Genomic DNA, 25517 nt, shown 5'->3' with positions numbered 1-25517 from the left:
CCCACTCTCCCCCTAGACAGATGTCTTTTAAAAATAGCTATACCTGTTGGCAAGGACTACGGAACTCTTTGTCCATTCCTCTTTGCTGATTTACATAAGGCATGTGTGAGCTTGCGAGCATGAGAATGTGTGTGTGTGTGTGTGTGTGTGTGTGTGTGTGTGTGTGTATGTTTGCCACGCTTTGGAAGGAGTAGGTTATGTCGTGAAAAAGCTATTTTGCCGCTCCGGCTGCCAGCACTGTACATTAGCCGGCACCTGGGGAGCAGGTGAGAGAGGGTACAATGAGGGAAATGATAGGCTGCTCAAAACTGCATCCACACGGCCCTCAGAAAATGGGAGGAAATGTGTGTTTTCACTGTGTGTGTGTGTGTGTGTGTGTGTGTGTATTTTTCTGGTGACGACATAGTGTTTGCGATAGCCTCATGGAGATTTTATAAACTGCTTTACACTTCAGTAAAACGTCTGATAGAGCTTCCGCTGTGTACTAGAAACACCAACACAGGTGTTATATTTATATATTGCTTGGTATTAGTTATGATTTCATTTTGTCATTCATTCATTTTCTGTAAGTTTTCAATCCTGATCAGGATTGTGATGTTTCCAGAGCCTACCTTAGAATCATTGGGCGCAAAGCAGGAACACACCCTGGGCAGAGCACTGGCAACACACTCACCCAGTCATTCAGAGTGTGAGCGACTGGGTGAGTGTGTGAAACTGTCCACAGGTGTGAGTGTGTGAGTGACTGGGTGACTGTGTGAGTGACTGAGTGAGTGTGTGAGTGACTGAGTGAGTGTGTGAAACTGTCCACAGGTGTGAGTGTATGAGTGACTGGGTGAGTGTGTAAAACTGTCCACATGTTTGAGTGTGTAAGTGACTGGGGTTTTTACCTTAAAATCATACCTTCAAAATCATTGTGATGCCCCACTGAGTAGTTCTAAGGAGAATAGAGCTTCTGTCATTGCGACCCAACACTCCAGCACTGCAGAAACTGTACTATGTAATTTTTGGATGCGTGTGGTAAACCACATTCTCACATTCCCTCCTTGATTTCAGCACTGTTCTGTAAAACTGAATGATTACACCCTGCAGCCCAGTAGCAAAAACACCACCTAGTGTTGCTTTAATGGGTTAATAACACCAGACTGTATCAGGTGAGTTAGAGTGGGGCAGGAGAAGATCAGGGATCTCGTTCCCTGTGTGACACAGAGATTGATTAAGTTTCCTGGCTGTTCATTGCCTCTAAGAGTGCAGTGTGGCAGCCTGTATCAGCGGCTGACAGCTGAGACTGTGGCATCTCGCAGCTCTCCGGCTCCACTGGGAAACCACAGAAGACTATGTGGCTGTCCATCCACGTCCTGCACCCAGACCCCCAGAGCCTTGCTACATTTAGCCCCGGCTCTCGGTAGAACTGATCTTCTGCTCTTCACCACTCACTCTGCGCTCATGCATTTTTATTCCCTGAATGTTATTTGTTGGGAGACCTCATTTTGTTCAAGGTGACACCCTCTCTGCCTGTCCGAGGGGAGGCTTAGCGCCAGACGGCGAGTGTGTAATTAAGCAAATGAAAACTGTGGGACTGGGATGAGCTGCTAGGGAAACACACCTGAGAAACACTGAGAACAATGTGTGTTTCCTTTTTCGTATTTGCTTAAGAATATCTCTTTATCTGTGCTTTAGTTTATTTGTGTGTGGTTGATTTGCCTTGTTATTGCTTCGGGCCCACACACACACACACACACACACACACACACACACACGCACACACACACACGCACACACACACACGCACACACACACAGCCTCTGTGAAGAAAAGGGCATGGAGTCTTAATGAAAAGCAGCCCTTTTAATGAATCAGAGAGAGACGGCAGCTTTGCCTCAGGACCCTCAGAGAGAGCTCATTTTTAATTCATATTAACCATAGATTCTCAAAAACAGAGGTTCATAAACGATCGAGACAAAATAACCTTGGGCAACCAGCGGATGCAAAAAGAGAAAAATAGAGAAGAGGGAAAAAAAAAGGGAGACGGAAAGAGTGGTGGGAAAAGTGAAAGAGAGAGCAGGCTATTATCATTTCAGCTATCTGATTCCACTTAATTAAATTTCTTCTCCTAAAAATAATAGTTCCTCTGCCTTCGACCTCGCTGCTCATTCCTCGCAAACAGCCCTGGGGAATTATCAACAAAACGACCTCTGACCGCCAGCGCAAATAGCCCACATGCTTCAGCTGCCCCTCGGCCACAGAGGACCCATGACATCAGCGCATTGTCATCCTTGGACGTGCCGCTACGGATGGCTACCTCATTCTTCTACCAAGGCTTTAAAAGGTTCTGTTTTAAGACTTATTTGCTCAGTTCTTGGGTTTCTTGCTCTGATCAGCTTTACGTTTACACACTGCCCAGGATTCAAGGGCTCTCTATCCTGCTTTGGTCCAAACCCCACGAGCACCACAGCAGTGTTCTCCCCCTGTGTAAACAGCCCTGTTCAGAACGCCCGCTTTCAGCACCTGTTCCTTTAAATGATAATGAGCCGCTCGCTGTTCACCCCGACCCTGAGCTCACAGCAGTGAGGAGCGAGGAGCAGAAGCTCTGGTTTTTATCTGTTTTCGCTCAATTCTCTTTCTTCTCCGTTCTCGTTTTTACTCTGTTTTGCTGCTTTTTAGCTCGTCTTTGCGCTCTCACATAAACGCAGGTCCAGCGCTGTGATTGGACAGACTCAGACGAGGGGGCGGGGCTATTCTAAAGTCTTTGCACTTGACGTCTTAAGCAGAGCAGAATCAGAATGGCTCTTTTATCCCATGTGTGTAGGTTTGTGGGCTGCAGATTCCAATGGTAATGTCATAATAAAAATATTTTATTGCAGAGTTTTATGTGAAAGTCCTTATAAAATATTCACAGTACTCACAGTTGTAACGGCAGAGCTAGCGGTACATGATGGTCCGTATTATTGTAACCTTATGTATTATACCTTGTTTGTGTCTCTTGTGGTGGTAGCTACACATGTCGGCTGTAGGTCTGTGTCTAGTAAAGCATCTCAGGAGTAATGACCTTGACAGCTCGTTCCTCTTTCCCTGATTCCCTCTCTCTATCCTCAGCTGTACTGGGGGTCTGGCTCTGTGGGCTCAGTTGGCTCAGTGGCAACGTTGGGCCGAGAGCGAGGCGTGATTTAAAGCGGCTATGACAGCGAAGGCGCTGCGGCTTGTCTAAGCTGTCATAACCTCAGCCACGAGCGAGGGTCTCGCGCCACTGATATACAGCATGCTCACTCACCCATATTAAAAAACCTCCATAATCTTTTAATGGATTTAAACAAATAAATTATAACCACCAGGATTCCCCATTAGAACAGATGTCAGTACGAGGGGCACAAAAAAAGAAAAGTGGAAAATAGATAAGAGACTTTCAGCATATGTTCTCTCACACTCTCTCTCTCTCTCTCTCTCTCCCCCCCCCATCCCCAGTTGTTGTGCTCTCTGTCATCTTGCTCTCAGCCATTAACAGAAGCTAAGAAGAGGGGTGTGTGGAAAATTGCTTTCAACTCCCATGACTCATAAGCCTCGTCCCATATGAGTCTCCACATTCCCTCACAGCTCCCTCTTTCTGTTTCTTCCTCTGTTTCTCGCACACACACACACACACACACACACACACACACACAAACAGACTTACTCAGCCTGACTCACCTCCACTGGGGGAATTTGTGTGTATGATATTTTTTTCTCCCCCTCTTTTCCAGAGCCCACCTACATCACCATGGCGCCCCCTGCCTGTGATCAGCTGCAGAACTGCACTCTGATGGAGAAGAAGGACTGTGTGTACGGCTTCCAGCTTGACCAGAACGGCTGTCGAACCTGCAGCTGCAAAACAAGTGAGTGCCAATGACACTCACCATGCTTTGAGACACTCAGTCATTATTCTGAGATAATATCTCATTCTCAGAATATCTCAGAATAATTACTTATATCTCAAAATAATGAGAGCGCAATTTTTATATATATATATATATATATTTATTTATTATTATTATTATTTTTTTGTATTATTTTTTTTATTATAGAAATGGGGTTCCATTTTAAACTGTGTCCATAAGATTGTAGACTTTTCGATATTAATTGAACTTTGCATGTCAAATGAGTATAAAGCCCACCAAAGTTTGAAGTGCGTGACTCATACAATAACTTGTGATTGAGCTGGAGACGACTGAGAGGGGTTTAGCGGACCTCACCTTATTTGGGACCCCTGGAGGATGTAGTCACGGTCTAGAGTCCTACAGAGGAGAGAAGGACCAGCTGTCTGTGAGTGTTTAGCTGCGAACTCTCCAGGCAGGAGTGGATTCAGAAGAGCAGTTTGGAGGCGTCTGGATTAGCTGATTGTTTAGTATGCTAAGAGAGGGAGAGTGGGTGCCTGAGTGTGTGAGGCCGACGCATATCAATGGCAAGAGGAGGATAATGCTGATTTGGCCAGCGGAGGACGGGGCTGAAGAAACAGCTGTGTGATGCAGAACTCAGGTTTGTTTGATGTTCTTCAGCCACATCAAGGACTCGAAATCTCTCACGATGAGACGCTGTTAACAGAGAAAACCCTGCCAGGTGTTTATTTGCATCATATCTCCGCAGTGTTATTTCAAACCTGCACTGACTCTCCTTCACATGGCTCACTATTCATTAGCATTGGCTTTATATATACATATATATACAGGTCTGAATGTATTTCTGATTTCTCTCCTTATGATTAACAAGTTACAGCTGTTGCACTAATATGAAAAACATGACATGAAGAGGCAGGTGAGCACACACCCAGAGCAGAAGGCAGACATCACCAGTGCCCAGGGGAGCAGTTGTGGGTTTGGTGCCTTGCTCAAGGGCCCCTCAGCCGTGGACTGAGGAGGAGGTGGTGTTCCTTCACTCCCACTGCCCCCAATTTGCCACCCGTGGGAATCGAACCAACAACCGTTCAATCCTAAGCCAGCTTTATAATTTAATACTAACCTCTGTGGGTGGCACGGTGGCGCAGCAGGTAGTGTCGCAGTCACACAGCTCCAGGGACCTGCTCCGGGTGACTGTCTGTGAGGAGTATGGAGTGTTCTCTCTGTGTCTGCGTGGGTTTCCTCCGGGTGACTGTCTGTGAGGAGTGTGGTGTGATCTCCCTGTGTCCGTGTGGGTTTCCTCTGGGTGCTCCAGTTTCCTCCCACAGTCCAAAAACGTACGTTGGTAGGTGGATTGGCGACTCAAAAGTGTCCGTAGGTGTGAGTGTGTGAGTGAATGTGTGTGTATTGCCCTGTGAAGGACTTGCGCCCCCTCCAGGGTGTATTCCGGCCTTGCGCCCAATGATTCCAGGTAGGCTCTGGACCCACCGTCCTTATCCAGTTCAGGGAACCACCCTGAACTGGATAAGCGGTTACAGATAATGAATGAATAAATGAATGAATGAACTAACCTCTGTTTGGTGTGGTTTACCACAGCGATGTAGAGAACCTTTTCCATTTGGGAGAAATTGGAGACTGAATCAGTGTGTGAAATCTCCACTTGTCAATGTGGAGTCCCAGCGTAGATCACTACTGCACACTGTAAGCATGACATAACTAGATAAAGCTCATCTTACACGCATCACGTGTACAAAAATGTTTTAAAGCACTTTTTGTGTGACATATAATTCTCACACTCCTTTGTGATTTTATGGTGATTGTTGTGTCGTCTTAAAAATACCATTTGTCATTTTATTGAACAAAATATAACCTAAAAAAGCAGTAGTTTGAAAATTGGGTGCTGCATTTGTTATGAGCTCCATCAGGAAAAAGTGCTGCAGAAGCATGTGATGGATTTATTCTGTTCTTGGGGATAATATTGTATCCAAAATGTGTGTGCGTTTTGTTTTTCCTTTTGGATGTGCAGCACAGAGTGAGATAACTGACAATTCATTACAGCACCTCCCCGTGACAGACCAGTGCTGCTGAGCCAGTTGGTTAATGAAAAGTAAAAGCCGAACCTCTCTATTCTGAGGGTAAAATAGGTTAAAGTAAAATGTATATTTATTTCTGAATTCACATTTAGACATAACACATTCATTTTTAATATATGCTCAGTAGGGTTCATGGATTTCATAACAAAGACCCCTCAAAAATGTGTCTTTCAGAGTGTCCAAAGGGTTAAAAAGGTGGTCCTGGAACACCCGACCCCCTGCATTTTGCACCTGTCAGGCTAAAACCTGTCCACGGTTTTTCTGTGGTTAGTCCAAGAGGAAATGACCTTGTGGCCTGTTCTTGTCTCTAGGAGAGGAGCTGTGTAAGGGTCTGATCTCAGGCTGCACCCTGAAGTGTCCTTTCGGATTCCAGATGGACCCTCATGGCTGCGCCGTGTGCCAGTGCCGACAGCGGCACAAGAAGTGCAAACCCGTGGCCTGCACCAAGGACTGTCCCTTTGGCTTTGTGTAAGTTTGAGTTTAGGATCTTCCTTGCTTTCAAAACATGTTTCTTTATTATCTTTCTTCTCTCTCTCTCCCTCTCCCTCCCTCATCTCTCTCTCCTCTGCCTCACCTCAGGGACATTTCAATCAGTTTCATCCCTTTACTCTATACCACACCTTCATTTTGACACGTCATCCTTGACAAAGCGGAACGGCAGGGTTGTCAGCAGAAGCTAAACCTTCTCTTTGCGTTTTTGACGGCATGCTCCGCTTGTTTTCTGAACGATGAAGCCCCGCTCTCAGGTTTGTGCGGCTCATTCTGGACCAGGCTGCAGCAGGTACATATCTGACAGCTAATTAGGCCAAGCTCAGATTAGCACCAGCGATTGGCACAGGTAAAGGATGGCCTGTGATAGTGGAACTGAAGGCCTAATCTCTGCAACAGCGTGTTATTACGCCGAAGCAAATAAACCCAGTGACAGTCTGCCTTGACTCCACACACCCACATCAATTACAGCCAGGCGTTTGAGAGAAACTTCTGCAGAGTTGTTTAGTGAGAAGGTTAATGAGGGACTGCACACACACACACACATACACACACACACACACACACACACTGCAAAGCGTGGAGACCCCATAGCTCCCAAACTCGCAGCTGAAAGTGAAAGGATCTTTCTGATTATGCTGAACATGCCACAAATTACACAATTAAAAACCTTCCTCTTAGTAGTTAGATAGTTCTGTTCTCTATATCTGGGCTTCAGGGAGTTCTTTGTGGGTTTATAGAGTGTAGAACTCATTCACTCACTCTTTAAAGCCGCTTTTACGTTGCTGGACCTTTGTCATAAAGCAGAATTACACTTGTATTATTTTTTAGCCTTGTCTTTTGACCAGCAGCCAATACACATAGTCTCTGCTAGCGCTATACCTTTGTTCAGTGTGCTCTGGATGTCCAGGGATCTTTTGGTTTTCAGCCATGCACAGAATATATAAAGAGCAGCAACCATTAATGTAGGACAGTACTCTTATGTTGGTAGTAATACTGCTGTTAGGAAATTAGCAGCACATGAATGATTCATGAATCATAGTTGAATCATTTCATTTTCAAAACTGAGGAGTGGTGTTTTTTGGGTTTTGTGTCGGTGAATAATTGAGATGAGATGGATTTAGAAGAGCTAAAGAGCTACAACTAATTGCACCAGGACTGGAAGCTGTCATAGAAATATTTTCATGGCAAAGCTCTCCTGTCGAGGCACGTATGTTCAGAGCCCTCCAAATTTCCCTGTGTGTATTGTGCATTTGATTGAAATATGTGGACTAGGGCTGGACAATTATTCGATATCAATAATAATCGCAATATAAAATGTTTCAATAACACATTTAGAATATATCAGAATACATTGTTTACAGCTTCTGTTTTCTGCTGTTTTTCTGTGGCTTTTATATTGTTTATATCGATATTGGAATTATATCGTATCGACCGAAATATAGAAATGTATCATGATATAAATTCTGTTCGTATCGTCCAGCCCTAAGTTGGACACATCTGTTGGTTAACCAGTGGGCGAAGCGATTACTAACAGCTACGATCTGAAGTTCAGTGTCTGTTTAGAGCCTCATTCCCCTATGCCAGACTTGTGCGATATGAATATTTCCGATATCGGCGGTAACAATTAAGGAACGATATATTGAGCGGCCCCAGGTTTCACCGGGTGAGCTCGCCAGGTGTGATAGTGTAAAAGTGGATTCCTCTGTTTGTCATCAGCGAGTCGTCATCGGCGCACCGTCTCCTGTTGATTCCACCATCGTGTGCGAGCAGGAAAGCTCGCATTTTAGATTCTAATTTTAGATATCTATTTATGCTCCCCCAAAGTGATGGCCGTTGTTTGAGCCTGCGCGGCCAAGGAGCGTGAATAATGCATGAAGTGACGTGCTGTCTACCCGTTTCTGTTCAGTCTATTGATATTCCCCAGCAGTGAAATCACACCTGATAGCTCCTTATCAGCAAACGGAATTCACATTGCATGTGGCTGCTTCTCACAGCTATTATTCATGAGATAAGAAGAAGGATGGGCAAGAGAAAGGACTGTGTGTGTGTGTGTGTAGGGGGCAGTCGAGGCCCCAGAAGTGTGGACTGCAGAAAGGTGCCCGAGTGAAGTGAGCGTTTGATACGTCCCTTTAGTTAGTCATTTTTAATGTGCCATCTGCTGACATGGCCGCATGTAAGGTCATCAAAGACAGCTATCCTCCCCACTCTCCTCTTTTCACTCTCACTCTCTCTCTCTCTCTCTCTCTCTCTCTCTCTCTCTCTCTCTCTCTTTCTCTTTCTCTGTCCAGTGTTAACTGATGACATTGGGCTTTGTCTTCAGCACCTGCTGTGTTACGCATGCACAATATAAACGCATCAATATGTACATAAGCAATGACAAAGTCCACTCCGAGGTTACAGCAGTTTAGTAGGAAGTCGTTCGCCGGCTCAGGAGCCTAGTCTAATCCTGAATCACCTGACTCCGTGTCTCTGTGCAACAAACTGGACAGTCAGGGATAGTGGGTACATCTAAAACAATGGTACAATAGAGAGAATGGTACGTTCAGCAGTGCTAATGATGTGTTAAATGTGTAAAATCAAATCAATGTTTATTTGATGCCTTGATGACTTCTCACTTCCACGAAAAACAAATCAGCGTTAGATAATCTTAGAAAAATGGATATTTACAGTTACCATAAAAATATGGTGAGGATATATATACAAAGAATAAAGATATACCTACGGAAAATATAGAAACAATTGAGGGCAAACATTTTTCTTAAATTAATTATAGACAAAGACAAAGATATACACAGAGACAAAACTACAAAATATTAAAATTTGATAAATTATAATATAAAATGTGCCAAACGTGCAACAAATGTGCAAAAACATCGAGCAGGAGGGAGTTATGAGTCATCATACTTGGTTTAACCCTTTCCACATCTCTCCTGGTGTTATTTGAGTCGAGTGTTATTTGAGGTCATTGTCCAGCCCCTAGTTTTAGTCGTTAATAAATACTCCATTGTGTTAAATGAAGTGTGCTGTAGATTTAACAAATCCATTCGATCAGGAGAACATCTGGAAACACACTTTGTGTCTCACACTTGCTCAGCTACTACTTTTCAAAAATATATATATTTTACTTAATACGTCATTTATGTTTTTTTTTATTTATTTATTGTAATTATATATAATTTTACACAAGCACTGTGCTTATTAAGAAGACGCATTAGGCCCCTAAGACCTTAGCACTGTACCCTATCTCTCATAATATTAATAATATTAATATTAATACTATGTTGAAACAGTGATGCAGTTATTTTTTGCATTCAGATTGTTTTATTTAGTTATAAGAAGGCAATTCTAAATTGCAGAGAATGCTCTACCTGCAGCTTCATGTCTTAAAGTTTAAACATGGTTTAAAGATAAATTACATGGGTGCTGTCTTCACTATTTATTTCTGTTTATCTTTTCCCTCATTAACTCAGTTCTGCTGCTCCAGCTCCGGCAGATGCTCTAACGCTTTCTCCTTTCTCTCCGCCGTCAGTAAAAACAAGCACGGCTGTGACACCTGTCGCTGTAAGAAGTGCCCTGAACTGCCGTGTGACAAGCCGTGTCCGATGGGCTTCCAGCAGGACGAGCTGGGCTGTCTGATCTGCCAGTGTCGAGGTAAGCTTCTGGTCCTGCGCCCTTTCAGAAGCTAGACTATAGCTCAGTGTTAATTATTGCAGTGCTTTGTTTCACTGCCTACCAATACGAGCTTACACAGCTCAGTGAACGCTACGCTTCCAGTCTGTAATATGCAGATTCTGAAAGTGTCCATTTATTTTCCACCTGCGCTCGTGGATAAGTGTTCCCGTCGCTATGGGAGGGTTATTTTAATTGTGAAATATATACAGGGTAAACGATTTGGAGTGAACAGTGTAATTTTTCAGTGGAGTTGCCCAAACCACAGGGCTGCTTAAGTTTACATGCAGCAGAGCGCTTGTAAATGGCTACTTTTGGACAGTGAGTGCTTTTCTCCGTCACTGAAAGCCAGGGCCATATTAATGTGAGATGGGTCTTTGTGCCGCGCGGTGACTCAAGTCGTCAGCACAGATAACTGCTGTGGTCCAGCTTCCAAATCAGCCCTCAGAGATTTATGTAAGCTTGTAAGAATCCAATAAAAGGAGCATTATGAGAACCTTGTAATGCCCAATTTTCATTGTCCAGAGGATAGCGGCGGCCTGGTGTGGGCGCAAGCTCTTTTATTGAGATGTCATATCAGCATGTCTTTGATCGGATTCCGCAGACGGCGCTGGTGTTATTGTTGTTGTTTGTGAGTGAATTACGGAGTGAACTGTATGTTATTTGGAGAGCAGACATCAAAGTGAGATCAGGCTCTGTATTAACTCTCCACATTTCCTCTCTCCTAACCGTAAAGGCCAGCTCTGTCCTGCCTCCTTTTTTTTTTGCGTTGTTTGTGTTCTCATTGGATTTTGCCCTAAAAGATGGATTCCTGCATGTGAAAAATTCATGAGGAGCACAGGGCCAAGATCTGATTAGCGAGAAGAGAAGAATAACTCCCCCTCCTTTTTTTCTTTTTTTTTCCCTGCAACCGAACCCGCTTTGAATTTCTGAAAATGCGCCTCCTCCACATATCTCGCAGGCAGATTTTAATCAAGGTGAGTTTTCTCCGTGGTATTGATCTGGAGCTGGCTGGCCACTGCTGTTGTTATGGAGAGGCATTGAGAGGAAACGAGGCTGCTGGCAGATACAGTGAGATTAGTGGGAGTGTGAGGTGTGAGGTGTTTGATGCACATTGTGTAGCTGCTCTCTGTTGGCGTGGTGCCTCGCTGATGGGGTCAAGTAGCAGGAACGTAAGTGTAAATACAGCTGGCAGAAGCGGCTTGCTGTTACCTCGTGATTTTAAGTGAAGTAGTTTGTCAGCAATGCTTCTGTTTGCTTCACTGTGGCTAAGTTCGAACAGTGCGCTGTTAGAAACCATCACTTACTCAGCTCCCTGTGTATTTTCCTTGTAGACCTGAGTTCCTCTTCTGTCGGCCCCTCGGTTAAACTGGGCTCCTGTCTTTCGATGGACGGCCGGAGACATGAGAATGGCCAGAGCTGGCATGATGGCTGCAGGGAGTGCTACTGCCACGCCGGACGAGAGATGTGTGCCCTTATCTCCTGCCCAGTGCCTTCCTGTGACAACCCCAGCATCCGCGTTGGACAGTGCTGCCCCACCTGTCCAGGTTCCATAACGTCTTTTTTTTATTTCATTCATTGACACCGTGAACTCAGCCACTGTTTTTTAGGTTGTACCTCATTAGAAACTTTATATATTTACCTACAGGTTTAGATTATACAGTGTGAGTCAAAAGAAGCAGGACACCTTTTTCTTTTAGAAACAAAAGGGAAAACAGCATATGGCAATGGCAATGTCCGGAACATGGCCGCCATTTTGAATGAGACTGTAATGAACAACCAACGTTTTAACCTTTTGTGTTGATAACGTTTGAACCACAGGAGATATTGAAAATCTGATGTGGCGGTCAATTCCTGAGAAATTTCTGATCTTCTTTGATATGTTACATGACCACCTTCCCATTGGAAAAACTTGCCCTTGATCCAAAATTGCGGCTTTCAAGATGGCGGCCATGTTTTGGAAATAGCCTAAAAGATAGCCCCCTCACTCATTACCATCTGTTATATGTGTTATTAGTTACGTTAGGTTGTATGTCTATTCCATTTGTATTCCTCACAGTCAAGCTTCAGGCAAAACAAATGTAACATGAAATTAAATACTGTCTGGAAAATAGGACATAATGAATTTAGTTAAGGTCTGATTCTGTGTGCCAACATATTTCCTCTATACCTCCGTCATCTCTCCCTCAGATGAGTCAGGCTCTCATAAACCGGAGCTGAGCGAGGCCTCAGTGTGTCTGGCCCCAGGTGGGGAGTATTTTGTGGAAGGCGAGACCTGGAACATCGACTCGTGTACACAGTGTACCTGCCACATTGGCCGCGTGCTCTGTGAGACCGAGGTGTGTCCACCGCTGCTGTGCCAGAGTCCGATCAGAACGCAGGACTCCTGCTGCCCACACTGCCCAGGTGAGCCATCTTATAACCTCTGTTTCCGCTCCAGCTCTTATGATTTATTAAAACAACACCTGTTTTAAATTCAAGCCTCCTCCAGTTATATTTCAGAGGGCTGCCTGCGAATACTGCTGCTGCCCTGGGCACGGCCGCAAGGCTTCCCTCTCAGACCCAACCCCTTTGAGATGCTAGTTAGAGCTCCAAGACCATAACAAGGTCAGGGAAGTTTTAATAGCCAGGTCCAGCGACAGTTAACGAAACAAACAGACAAAAGCACAATGACAGGCAGCGGCACAGATCTTTTCCTCAATCTACAGTTGGGTATGTTTGGCATCGCTGAAACCCAAGGTAGAAAAACGTTAGTGAGAAGACTTGCGACTGTGCATAATGTATAAGTGCAGTGGGGCTGCTTATGAATAGTTCATGGAGGATGGGGAACATGGCATGCCCACTTCTCCACCAAACACAGTGCGATACGATAGAGGGCGTGAACACCACTGGAGCTGGAGAAGGAACCGAATCATGCGCTGATCGACATGTCCTCCCTCGTGCTGAGAAAAGCCGCAGTCTCCAGTTGGAGTGGGAGAATGAAGACACCTGGGGAGGTTGATTCACTTTGTTGGAGGGGCTCATGAATATTGATGGACCTGAGTCAGGGCCGTGCAGCCAGGTGGAGCGTGAGGAAGCTGCCTGGTGGAAGCTGAAGGAGGAAGGGTCATGGCTTTTTTTTCTTTAGAGAATATGCTCACACTGGTTCCTGCACGAACAGCTTCTACAGCCACAGGTTCAGAGCTCGGAGGGTGTTTGTCCTTATGTTAACCACATAAACAAACTATACTCTTTATTTCGGAAGTACACACGCTACGCTGCAAAAACAACTTTGACGTGACTGTGATCTCACAACCACGGGTGTAATAAATTTTATATTAGCTGTACAAATATGTTTTAAAATGTGTTTGTGTAACATATATTTATAATTATAAACTGGAACAATAATTTGAAAGGTAATTTTATGGTAACAGTTGTCATTTAATCAAAAAAAACTAACGTGAAATCCCATCTGTGCGGCACAGTGGAGCAGCAGGAAGTGTTTCTGTCACAGCTCCAGGGTCCTGGAGATTGTGGGTTGGAGTTCTGCTCCGGGTGACTGTCTGTGAGGAGTGTGGTGTGTTCTCCCTGTGTCTGCGTGGGTTTCCTCCGGGTGACTGTCTGTGAGGAGTGTGGTGTGTTCTCCCTGTGTCTGTGTGGGTTTCCTCCGGGTGACTGTCTGTGAGGAGTGTGGTGTGTTCTCCCTGTGTCTGTGTGGGTTTCCTCCGGGTGACTGTCTGTGAGGAGTGTGGTATGTTCTCCCTGTGTCTGTGTGGGTTTCTTCCGGGTGACTGTCTGTGAGGAGTGTGGTGTGTTCTCCCTGTGTCTGTGTGGGTTTCTTCCGGGTGACTGTCTGTGAGGAGTGTGGTGTGTTCTCCCTGTGTCTGTATGGGTTTCCTCCGGGTGACTGTCTGTGAGGAGTGTGGTGTGTTCTCCCTGTGTCTGTGTGGGTTTCCTCCAGGTGACTGTCTGTGAGGAGTGTGGTATGTTCTCCCTGTGTCTGTGTGGGTTTCCTCCGGGTGACTGTCTGTGAGGAGTGTGGTGTGTTCTCCTTGTGTCTGTGTGGGTTTCCTCCGGGTGACTGTCTGTGAGGAGTGTGGTGTGTTCTCCCTGTGTCTGTGTGGGTTTCCTCCGGGTGACTGTCTGTGAGGAGTGTGGTGTGTTCTCCCTGTGTCTGTATGGGTTTCCTCCGGGTGACTGTCTGTGAGGAGTGTGGTGTGTTCTCCCTGTGTCTGTGTGGGTTACCTCCAGGTGACTGTCTGTGAGGAGTGTGGTATGTTCTCCCTGTGTCTGTGTGGGTTTCCTCCGGGTGACTGTCTGTGAGGAGTGTGGTGTGTTCTCCCTGTGTCTGTGTGGGTTTCCTCCGGGTGACTGTCTGTGAGGAGTGTGGTGTGTTCTCCCTGTGTCTGTGTGGGTTTCCTCCGGGTGACTGTCTGTGAGGAGTGTGGTGTGTTCTCTCTGTGTCCATGTGGGTTTCCTCCGGGTGACTGTCTGTGAGGAGTGTGGTGTGTTCTCCCTGTGTCTGTGTGGGTTTCTTCCGGGTGACTGTCTGTGAGGAGTGTGGTGTGTTCTCCCTGTGTCTGTGGGTTTCCTCCGGGTGACTGTCTGTGAGGAGTGTGGTGTGTTCTCCCTGTGTCTGTATGGGTTTCCTCCGGGTGACTGTCTGTGAGGAGTGTGGTGTGTTCTCCCTGTGTCTGTGTGGGTTTCCTCCAGGTGACTGTCTGTGAGGAGTGTGGTATGTTCTCCCTGTGTCTGTGTGGGTTTCCTCCGGGTGACTGTCTGTGAGGAGTGTGGTGTGTTCTCCCTGTGTCTGTGTGGGTTTCCTCCGGGTGACTGTCTGTGAGGAGTGTGGTGTGTTCTCCCTGTGTCTGTGTGGGTTTCCTCCGGGTGACTGTCTGTGAGGAGTGTGGTGTGTTCTCTCTGTGTCCATGTGGGTTTCCTCCGGGTGACTGTCTGTGAGGAGTGTGGTGTGTTCTCCCTGTGTCTGTGTGGGTTTCTTCCGGGTGACTGTCTGTGAGGAGTGTGGTGTGTTCTCCCTGTGTCTGTGGGTTTCCTCCGGGTGACTGTCTGTGAGGAGTGTGGTGTGTTCTCCCTGTGTCCGTGTGGGTTTCCTCCGGGTGACTGTCTGTGAGGAGTGTGGTGTGTTCTCCCTGTGTCTGTGTGGGTTTCCTCCGGGTGATTGTCTGTGAGGAGGGTGGTGTGTTCTCCCTGTGTCTGCATGGGTTTCCTCTGGGTGACTGTCTGTGAGGAGTGTGGTGTGTTCTCCCTGTGTCTGCATGGGTTTCCTCTGGGTGACTGTCTGTGAGGAGTGTGGTGTGTTCTCCCTGTGTCTGCATGGGTTTCCTCCGGGTGACTGTCTGTGAGGAGTGTGGTGTGTTCTCCCTGTGTCCGCATGGGTTTCCTCTGGGTGCTCCAAAAACACACGTTGGTAGGTGGATTGGCTAAAAATGTTAAAATGTAAATAAATAAAAATAAATAAGTAAATACTGTTTAGTAAGTTGTTTAAAAGGGATAAGTTTAAACAGTAGCTGCAGAAGGACTCGTTCGTGGGAGACATATGGACTGTGTCTGTCCTAAGTGTCTATATCCTGTGTTTCAGATGAACCAGTCACCCCTCCAGCCCCCAGCAACGACAGCATGCCCAGCTACTGTCGCAACGAGGAGGGTGACATCTTCCTGGCGGCCGAGTCCTGGAAGCCCAACGTCTGCTCCAGTTGCGTGTGTCTAGATGGAGTCATCAGCTGCTTCTCCGAGTCCTGTCCTCCAGTGAACTGCGGCCGGCCGGTCCTGCGTAAGGGCCAGTGCTGCCCCTACTGTCTGGGTACATTAACAATCCTGTCACGAGCTGCTATCACTGTGCTTTACAGCATGTTCTGTCAGCCCTGGCAATATGTATCGCCATCTGTACATCAAATCGCTAACAATAAACGAGAGCCATAACGAAGCTGGAGATCGCTTTGCTCAGGCGTGTTTGTCTGATTGTACGTGGGCTTCTTGTACACTGACACTTAACATCTGTTTCTCCTGCCTGCTTTCTTCCACCTAGACGCCACACCGAGGGCTGTGTGCCACTTCAACGGCAAGACGTATGTAGACGAAGAGCGCTGGGACATCGACAGCTGCACACACTGCTACTGCCTGCAGGGCCAGACCCTCTGCTCCACCGTCAGCTGCCCAGCCCTGCCCTGCAGCCAGCCAATCACAGTGGAGGGCAGCTGCTGCCCAATGTGCCCAGGTCAGTTTCCTCTCTGGGTCCATCTGGAAACTTTGAGATCTACAATAAAGACCAGATGTTGGGTCTTGGGTACAATGGTACAATGGCATTTAACCCATTCATAGCAGTGAACAACAACGCACACACACACACCAATGATTAGAGGCAGGTGAACACACACCAATGATTAGAGGCAGGTGAACACACACCCGTGGAGCGATGGGTAGCCAGCTCATTCCCAGTCAGGGAAGCATGCTCATAGTGGGCAGCTGTGGCCTAATGGTTAGAGAAGACAGCTTACAGCCGAAAGGTTGTTAGTTTGAATCATGACCAGCCGGAAAACTGGGGGCAGTGGGAATGAACAGCACTGTCCTCCTCCTCAATCCATGGCCATGCCCTTGAGCAAGCCACCGAACCCACAACTGCTCCATGGCCCGCTGTGTGTTCACAGCCCCTAGTGCACTAGTTTGTGTGTGTGTTCACTGCCAAAGACAGGTTGAATGCGGAAGACATATTTTGTTGTACGTTGTACAATGACAAATAATTGCACATTACATTACGTTTTTTTACACCAGCTTCAGTGTTTAACTATAACAACAGCTGCTGGACTGAGCGTCATTTCCGATTGGTTTGAGAAGCTGCAGCTTTTTAGCGTAAGATTGCAGCAGTACAGACTTCACTGATGTGAAGAAAACTGGAGACGCAGAGATTGACTCAATGCCCTCCAGCTACAGTTCGTTTAGTTCTCTCTCTCTCTCTCTCTCTCTCTCTCTCTCTCTCTCCCCCTCTCTCTCTCCTTATAAAGCAGTGTTTACTCTAATTGAGTGGGGCTTTACAGAATGTGGGCTCATTAAGATGAATCATTTAAAGGGATTCAGAAGCGTCTGGTCGGGGTCCTAAATGAGCTCTCTGTGTGTTGAGCAGATAAAACCATTGATCACAGCCCTCTTTATTGCTGCGTCACTCACGGTGAGATCAATGAGGGGCTGGAGAGCGGTGCTGTGCTCGGCACACGCAGCCTTTAGCCACTTTCTCACTTCTATCAGAGGCTGACACTGTGCTTTTAATGTGTGACCCACCTTTCCTTCCAGCTTTACGCTCCATAACTACCTCAGGTCAGTTAATGAAAAGATGTGAATGCGGGACACAGGGTCTTTTACCAGTCCTTTGTGCCAGAGCTGTTCTGGGCATGATTTCACCTGTCAGTGATGCTATTAATGTCCATGCGAAATGATTTTCTTTCTCACACAACTGACCTCCCAAATATAAAGCTGTGGTCAGAGAGAAATGTGAATAGAGTTGTCGCAGTGAAACAGCAAAATCATTTATATCACAGCAGGTTCACCTCAGAGATTTCTGCGAATATTACAGGCCTGGGAAAAATGAGGCATCAGCTGAAGTGGAAAAATAACCTCGCGGTGTTCTTGCACTTTTATAATGTATATTTATAAAATGCAAAAATCACCACATAAAAATGACCTGTTTTTCTACACTCACTGTCTTTTCATCAGCTCCACTGACCACACATTGGCACTTTGTAGTTCTACAATTACAGACTGTACTCCGTTTGTTGCTCTGCATAAATGTAGCCTGATTTCTCACCTATTCTTCAGTGCTCAGGACCCTCCAGAGTCGGCGCTTTTCCACTGTATGGTGCCTACACTACTCTATTCTACTTGGCTTTCCTGCTCCTCCATCAGGTAAATCAGGTCCTGGTTCTGGAAGCGGGTTCTTGTTCAGTCGCTGGTCTCCCGTGGTTCAGAACGAGCAGGGACTAAACCAATTGTCTACAGAGAGTCGTCACTCTACGCCACGCGACGCAGACTCTCCATCTGTAAGATCTCAAGCTGCAGCAGATATACGATGAGTAAACAACGCTCAACGTCCCGTTGTAGAAAATACCAAATACATTTCAGGGGGGAACTGTGGGAGTGGAAAACCAACCAGGGACCAGAGAGTAGATCTGAGTGGATTTGAGTAGCGTAGGTACCATGCAGTGGAAAAGTGACGAGTGGTACAGCACAGAGAATGGTCCACCACCCAAACCATAACCTGGGTCTGTGGGGATCCTGTAAGTGTCCTGACTATTGAAGAACCAGGGCAAAGGGGCTGGCTGACAGTGTATTCAGAGCAACAGATGGCTACAGTCTGTAACTCATTAATTCATTCATTATCTGTAAGCGCTTATCCAATTCAGGGTCGCGGTGGGTCCAGAGCCTACCTGGAATCATTGGGCGCAAGGCGGGAATACACCCTAGAGGGGGCGCCAGTCCTTCACGGAGCAACACAGACACACACACACACATTCACTCACACACTCACACCTACGAACACTTTTGAGTCGCCAATCCACCTGCAACGTGTGTTTTTGGACTGTGGGAGGAAACTGGAGCACCCGGAGGAAACCCACGCTGACACGGGGAGAACACACCAACTCCTCACAGATAGTCACCCGGAGGAAACCCACGCTGACACGGGGAGAACACACCAACTCCTCACAGACAGTCACCCGGAGGAAACCCACGCTGACACGGGGAGAACACACCAACTCCTCACAGACAGTCACCCGGAGGAAACCCACGCTGACACGGGGAGAACACACCAACTCCTCACAGACAGTCACCAGGAGTAAACCCACGCTGACACGGGGAGAACACACCAACTCCTCACAGACAGTCACCTGGAGCGGGAACCAAACCCACAACCTCCAGGCCCCTGGAGCTTTGTGACTGCGACACCTACCTGCTGCACCACCCCAGTCTGTAACTGTAGAAATTAAATGTGCAAAACCAGCAGCTAAAGACATTTCCACTTAAGTAAATGTAAAAGCATTAAAATAAAATTCATTCTCTTTTCTCCCAGAGCTTGCCCCCACCAACGTGCCCATCGAGAAGACAGACCAGCATGGAGACAGACTGAGACATCGTCCAGCCTGGCCCACGCACAGCGAGAACGACATCATGCCCCAGTTCAGAGGTCAGACTTCTGTCTGTCTTCTTCTGTCTGTCTGCTGCTGCATGTGTCGTGTACCGTAGACCCCCGTGTTTGTTAAACAGACTCTCTCACAAACAGAATGACAGATGAGGCTAGTGATCACATTGCATTTGAGCAACAAAAAAAAGATCCACTTACAAAATGACGGGGTACAGAATAACATCCATTAGAAAGAGCTACGTGTTAGTTGTCAGACAAAACGGCTGGTGTGAGTGATGGAATGAATGGCATTCGACTTTATTCGGCTCTATTCAGTCGGCAGCTGTAATTTCTGAAAACACTTTTCTGGCAAAATCTCATCTGAAGATTACTGAAGATCAAAGTATGTTGACATACATGTATTCTGCACCCAACAGGATTAAAAACAAGGCTGCTTTGCTTTCATTAATTGCTAATTTCTCTCATTTAAGCCTTTAATTGGCTCTAAATAGTCAATAATTCTGAATGATGGTTGTGTGCGGATGACATTAAAGCGTCTTGTTGACTCTTGAACCTTTCAGAGGGACTGCTGTCCGATGCTGTTCGCAATAAACTGTTGCACCTTGCTAGCCTTTAAAACAGCTCTGATTTCCCCAGTTCTTTTATCATATGAACCTTACGGACTGCTAAGGTGCTGCTATTGCATGTAACGAGAGCTGTAACTCTGTGTTCTCGTGGCAGGAGACTTCGGCAGTCTACAGATGCCATATCTGGACGGAAAGGCACCGCTGCCCAGTGAAGATCCCAGACTTCACTGGGCCTGGGTGGCTCTGCCTATCCTCATGATGGTGCTCACTATCGCCGCCCTGCTGCTGGTCAACCAGAGGAAGCAGTGGATCCCTGTGCCTTGCTACCGCACGCCCACAAAGGTAAATGTGTAAGGTGTTTCCTGTTTGAGCTTGCAGCAGACTGGGGTTTGAATCCTAGCTCAGGGGGATACAGATGTGTCCTTAGGCAGTACGACAAAATTTGGACTACCCATTTAACACACACTCCTGGAGTGGCCTCAGTGCCGTGTGAGCAGTTTGGCCTTGGGTGCTTTGCCCACGAGAACTTGTTCCCTCACTTTCCCGCCCCCATTTTTCTTTCCCTGTTACTAAAAAGATCAAGTTGATGACTTTCTAGCCCCAGGCCCTTTTCTCACCCCCTTAAAGACACAGCTGCAAGTTTCTCCCATTGCTGTAAGATAAAAGCATTAGCCTCATGTGGTAAATGCATACATTTTCTCTTTTGTAATATTTCAACACTGAAAACAATCAAACTCATTAAGTCCTGACCCTCAAACTGTGGTGTAAACCAAGGGTAATGTGGTGCAAATCATTAAAACTCATCAGAATATATATATTAATATATTAATATAGAATTTTCTCAATAAACTTTTCTAACATTTGCACTGGTAATTTAATTAGTTGTAGTCAGAAATTCAGAAAGGATTGTGTGTGAATGTGAAAGCTCACTCTCTCTCTCTATGTATGTGTGTGTGTGTGTGTTCTTTAAACAGCCCACATGTCTGAATAACCAGCTGGTGTATGTGGACTGCCAGAAAGGGACGAAGGTTCAGGTGGACAGTTCCCAGCGCATGCTCCGCATCGCAGACCCGGACTCACGATACAGCGGCTATTACAGCATGCCCAAACACAACAACCTGCAGGCCGACAACTTCTACCAGACCGCCTGAGCGAGAGACCCCCACAGCCAGAGAAAGAGAGAGAGAGAGAGAGAGAGAGAGAGAGAGAGAGAGAGAGAGAGAGACTGAGAGATTGAGACCAGGGTCTGCTTTCAGAACCCAGAGAGCACATTACCACCCGCTGCAGAGATGAACAGAGACAGAGGACAGAGACCCTGGTAAAGAATTACAATCATAATTACCCATGTTAAAATGTAGAGCGTCACTCCGAAACACTCGCAGACCACTGACGGTCATCAGGACGCTACAATCACTGCGGGGAGTGTATTTATTTTAAGCGGAGGAGCTTGAAATCTCCCCCACAATCTTTTTGTGCATAGAGAATGCTTGTGCGTGCGTGTGTGTGTGTGTGTGTGTGTGTCTGCGTAGTGTGAGGTTTGTGAGATCTAAAGTACGTATTTGGGATTAGGACAGACTGGAGTGTCTTCTTTTTCTTTTTCTTTTTCTTTTTTTTTTCCAAAAGTGATATTTTTTGTGCATTCCTGCTTTTTTCTTTATCTTTTATTTTTAAACGAGGACACTGTTTGAAAAAAAAACTATTTGAAGAAAAGAGAGAAACTTTTCAAGTGCTTTGTGCGAACGCTGAACCAAAGCTTGTTTGGGAGAGCCCCCCAGGGTCGGAGAAGGGAAGAGAGAGAGAGAGAGAGAGAGAGAGAGAGGGTGAGAAAGATAGAGGACGGTGATTCTGCATAAAGCTGAGCTGCGGCCCTTCCCTCCTTTCTTCACCGCGGTCCGGTTCGGCTGTCGTTCGAGAGGAAGAGGCCAGAGAGCAGCTGAGTGGACGGTAGCTCTTCCCGTGGGACGGACTGCTGTCGGTCTCTTTGTAGTTCCTCTGCTTAGATGTGTAAGCATTTTTTTTGCCCCTTTTCACATAACAATAATCATCAGCTTCTTTATTTCACGACAAAGGGCAGACGGACTTCCTCACACTCCCAGCCACGATATAAGGGTTGTTCTATGGTATAAAGGTAATGTAAAGGTAGTTATACTGGTCTGAGTCTCTGCTACACGTGCTGCTTTAGCGCTTTGATTCTCTAAGCCTTGTTTTCTAGAGGTTGAACCATAGAAAGTATTAATTCCATCCTCTAGGAAACAAAGATGCGTGATCAAAGAACACGATCAAACAGCTTCTGCTTGGGGGCTTTTGAGACACAAAGCGCTCTTTAAAGATTTCTTTCTTAGTTGGTAACTGATTATGAACCTGCCTCCTCCTCTGGAAGCTTCGGAAAGTTATTGAAGCACCTTTTGTTCTCTTTTTCCTCGCTGGGAAAGAATAAAAAATCTGTCTACTTCAGAAATTGGCTTCAGAACACCCTCCACATGTTCTAGGAACATTTCTGTACATAGTAACGCTACGACGAAAAGGAGCTCTTGTGTGACTATATATGTACGTGTGTATGTTTGTGTTGGCATGTATGTACGTGTGTGCACACAGACGCACATGCATGCACACATTTACTTTGCTTCACCTGTAAAGTTCTCCGTTTTTATTTCTCCTATTGAATGTATTTAAGACTGAGAAGAAGAAAAAAAAAGATTTTATTTGTGGAGAACTGATGATGACAGGCATTCCATTGCCTCGCTTGTTTGACAGTAATTGGAGGGAAAGACAGATGAGAAGAAAAGGCAGAAAGTAAAAGATGAACATCTCATTCTATTGTTAGAATTTCCTTTTGTTTTTGTAATTGTGTTCCTTCAGCTGTGCTCTGGCCCTGCGCCTGTTTGGAGCCAGAAGGTGGTCCTTCAGCTGAGTCTCTCTGCTTCTGCGTCTAGCTTCCTGCAGCTCTCTGTGATCCCACACTTTCCCTGAGTTCCTCACGCACTCATCCACCTGCCCTCGTTGTGGGGAGCCCCATGACGGCGGTAGATCACGTTCAATTAAACTACCACCTTATTTAATTAGCGGTTACTTGTGCTACATTTGCTAAAGCATAAAGCTCTCCTGCGTAGTACACGAGTACCCAGTATCAGGATCATTCACAGAAGCCACTGCCTTCTCCACAAAACAACTCACGTAATTTGGAGCAAACTTTGCCGAACACGTCACAAAACTGGATGCATTTGCACTTACTAAAGATAAACGTGTCCCTGTTGAAATAGCTTTCCCTTGTCCTGCAAATGTGCACATACAACTGGAGACGTACTGGGCATAAACACACCGTCACACTATTTACACGCAGAATTTTCCATGAATCTGTGTCGACTTACATCTTTACTCACATGCACTTGGTTTTCTTGGATCAAGGAACTTTAGGACTTTAGGAGCACACCTAAAAACTCCACCGTAACTTAATCACGTAAACCTTTAAACTCAGCAGGACAGCGACTCTCTACCCTTCTACAGTATACAGTTATTAAGTTAAAACATTGCTTTTATTTTATTTGATTAGTTTTGCTTTGTAGGCTTGGCTACAAAGTTAAAAAAAAAAAAAAAGCACACCAGGGGGGAACGAACACTGCCCAGATCTGTCACATCAGCCAAAAGATGCCCATGCTAGCTAGTGCCGAGAGATGGGGAAAAAGGTGCCATCCCACCCACTCATTGCGCTTTGGACATAGGCCTCATTGGCGATAGAACCAGCACTCTCCTGATGACACGGCCAACATTTAGACTGCTGCCCCAATCGGGGGAGAATTACCCTTCAGCGTTTCCCACTGTTTTGTGCCAATTTCCTGTGCCAAAAATGGATTCTCCGGGGTCATTACAGACTCCTTGCCATTTTCCTGTAACCCCGGTGTCTGGCTAAATCTACAAATGTGGTGATGTGATCGTGCTCATATTTAAATAAACTCGCTCGGTCCCTCCCTCTCTTAAATAATCGCGGACGCTGCACGTCGGTGAAAGACTGTAGAGTGTCTGGAATAGCCGCATATGAGTGTAACTACCATTCTTTACATTATTAACTCACTCATCCACTACATCGCAGCTTTCATGTTGTTAGGGCGTGTTGTGGATGACGCTGAGACGCAGGGAAGGCGTTCCCAGCGGCCGGTTGTTGCTCTGTCCTCGGTCACGGGTCGCTGCAGGCTGTGAACTACTGGAACCAGGGCAGACATTAGCTGTTGAAGGGGAGGGGGCGGGGCTTGTGGTAGTGTGTCTCAGTTGTACCTTAAATCTCTTTGTCTGATAATGTGTGTAGAATTATACATGTTGGCACTTTTATATAGAGAGATACGTAACCATTGTGTTTCTTTCTTTCTCCTTTCATTTTGTTTTTTTTTATTTTGTTTTCTAACAAATTCTTTTCATAGAAAAAGTTGCCCTTTTGTTTTTCCTAACAAATAAAAAACCTTGCGGGACCCTGCGCAGAGCGGAGGCGGTTCACTCGTTCCAAAACTAATACAAAATATAGTTCCCTCGTACAGTTTGTAGTCAGATCTGAAACTTATAGAAAAGCCGTGGAGGTCTCGGTGTGGAGAATCGGACAGGACACACACTGCCCGGGTCAGGACGGCTTATTGGAAGCTGAATGATGCTGGGGCAAGTCTGAGAGTGTTACTGAGGGACGGAGTAAACAGACACTGTGATGGTGCGCTCTCAATTATTGTTTTGTAGAATTAAACCACAAAGCCACGTTGCGTCTACAAAGTAAATATGACAGACCTCAGCGAGGCGCATGCATAATTAATGAGCTGCACACTAATGGATGCGCAGCTCACTTTAAACTTCAAACGCACCATCGCACATGACAAAGCATCTTCCAGTTCCTGCTCACTTTTCTCAGCGGTCTCTGCTTTTATCTGATGATGGATGACGGAGAAACGCGGTGATGTCTTCCGCTCACGGAGGGTCTGCACCTTCTCTGGGTCTCGCAGGGTGAAGTCGTCTTTTTTTTTTTAGTGCATTCTCCAAGTATTGTTGTAAATACTTGAGTGTCACTCGCCAAAACAGAATTTAAAAAAGACAAAAAAGGTTGGAAAGAGAAAATAATTTAACTTATTGTTTTTAATTACCTTAATTTATTGATGAGCAGAGCAATCGTGCGGGTTTCAAACAAAGACGCAGCGCCACTTGTTTTCTTGTTGTCTTGGTCTCTGAAGAGTGTTAAAAATGCTTTTTTTTTTCATCCACATTGAGACTGTTCTTTCCCCCTGCTATGTTTAATGGTTTTGTTTCTTTGTTTGTTTGTTTGTTTGTTTTGGAACATTGCTGTTTCCATGTCGGGGAAAAGCTAGGGGCTAGTCCTGTGTTCCAGTAAAGTAAGCTTAATGAAATGAACTTGGAGAAATGTCTCTTCTTAATCTCCCTTCTTCCTTCTCACTCAGTCTGTCCACAGGAAGAGAGAAAGGAAAACACAGCCCTTTGGGAGTTTGTAAACTACTGGTGTTTGAAGCTCATGTTAAAAAAAAAATAATAATAAATAAATAAATAAAAAAGCAAGACTTGTCAATATTGGTGCAGATGATGATGATGATGATGATGATGATGTTGCAGATTTCTAAAGAAGGTAGATGAAGATTTTACTCAGAATTCCCGTAGCACAGCAGAACTTTTTTCAATTTTCATGTATTATTTTGTTTCTTTGCAGCACAATAAATACTTTTTA

General features: G+C 45.8%; 1 protein-coding gene across 1 annotated transcript in view; it reads left to right on the top strand.

Annotated features, from left to right (window-relative positions):
• crim1 (cysteine rich transmembrane BMP regulator 1 (chordin-like)) overlaps positions 1-25517 on the top strand; it is a 102699-nt gene extending 77182 nt beyond the window's left edge. Inside the window, exons 8-17 of the mRNA XM_066674813.1 lie at positions 3735-3866; positions 6268-6424; positions 9978-10099; positions 11452-11664; positions 12308-12523; positions 15696-15917; positions 16143-16331; positions 19173-19286; positions 19965-20152; positions 20785-25517. Of these exons, the coding sequence (XP_066530910.1) occupies positions 3735-3866; positions 6268-6424; positions 9978-10099; positions 11452-11664; positions 12308-12523; positions 15696-15917; positions 16143-16331; positions 19173-19286; positions 19965-20152; positions 20785-20961 (1730 nt within the window). The 3' untranslated portion in view covers positions 20962-25517. The remainder of the gene's footprint in view (positions 1-3734; positions 3867-6267; positions 6425-9977; positions 10100-11451; positions 11665-12307; positions 12524-15695; positions 15918-16142; positions 16332-19172; positions 19287-19964; positions 20153-20784) is intronic.

The sequence above is a fragment of the Hoplias malabaricus genome, chromosome 1 (assembly GCF_029633855.1).
Source record: "Hoplias malabaricus isolate fHopMal1 chromosome 1, fHopMal1.hap1, whole genome shotgun sequence".
NCBI lineage: Eukaryota > Metazoa > Chordata > Actinopteri > Characiformes > Erythrinidae > Hoplias > Hoplias malabaricus.
Note: the sequence above shows the minus strand (reverse complement) of the source record. Positions and strands in the feature narration are given on the sequence as shown.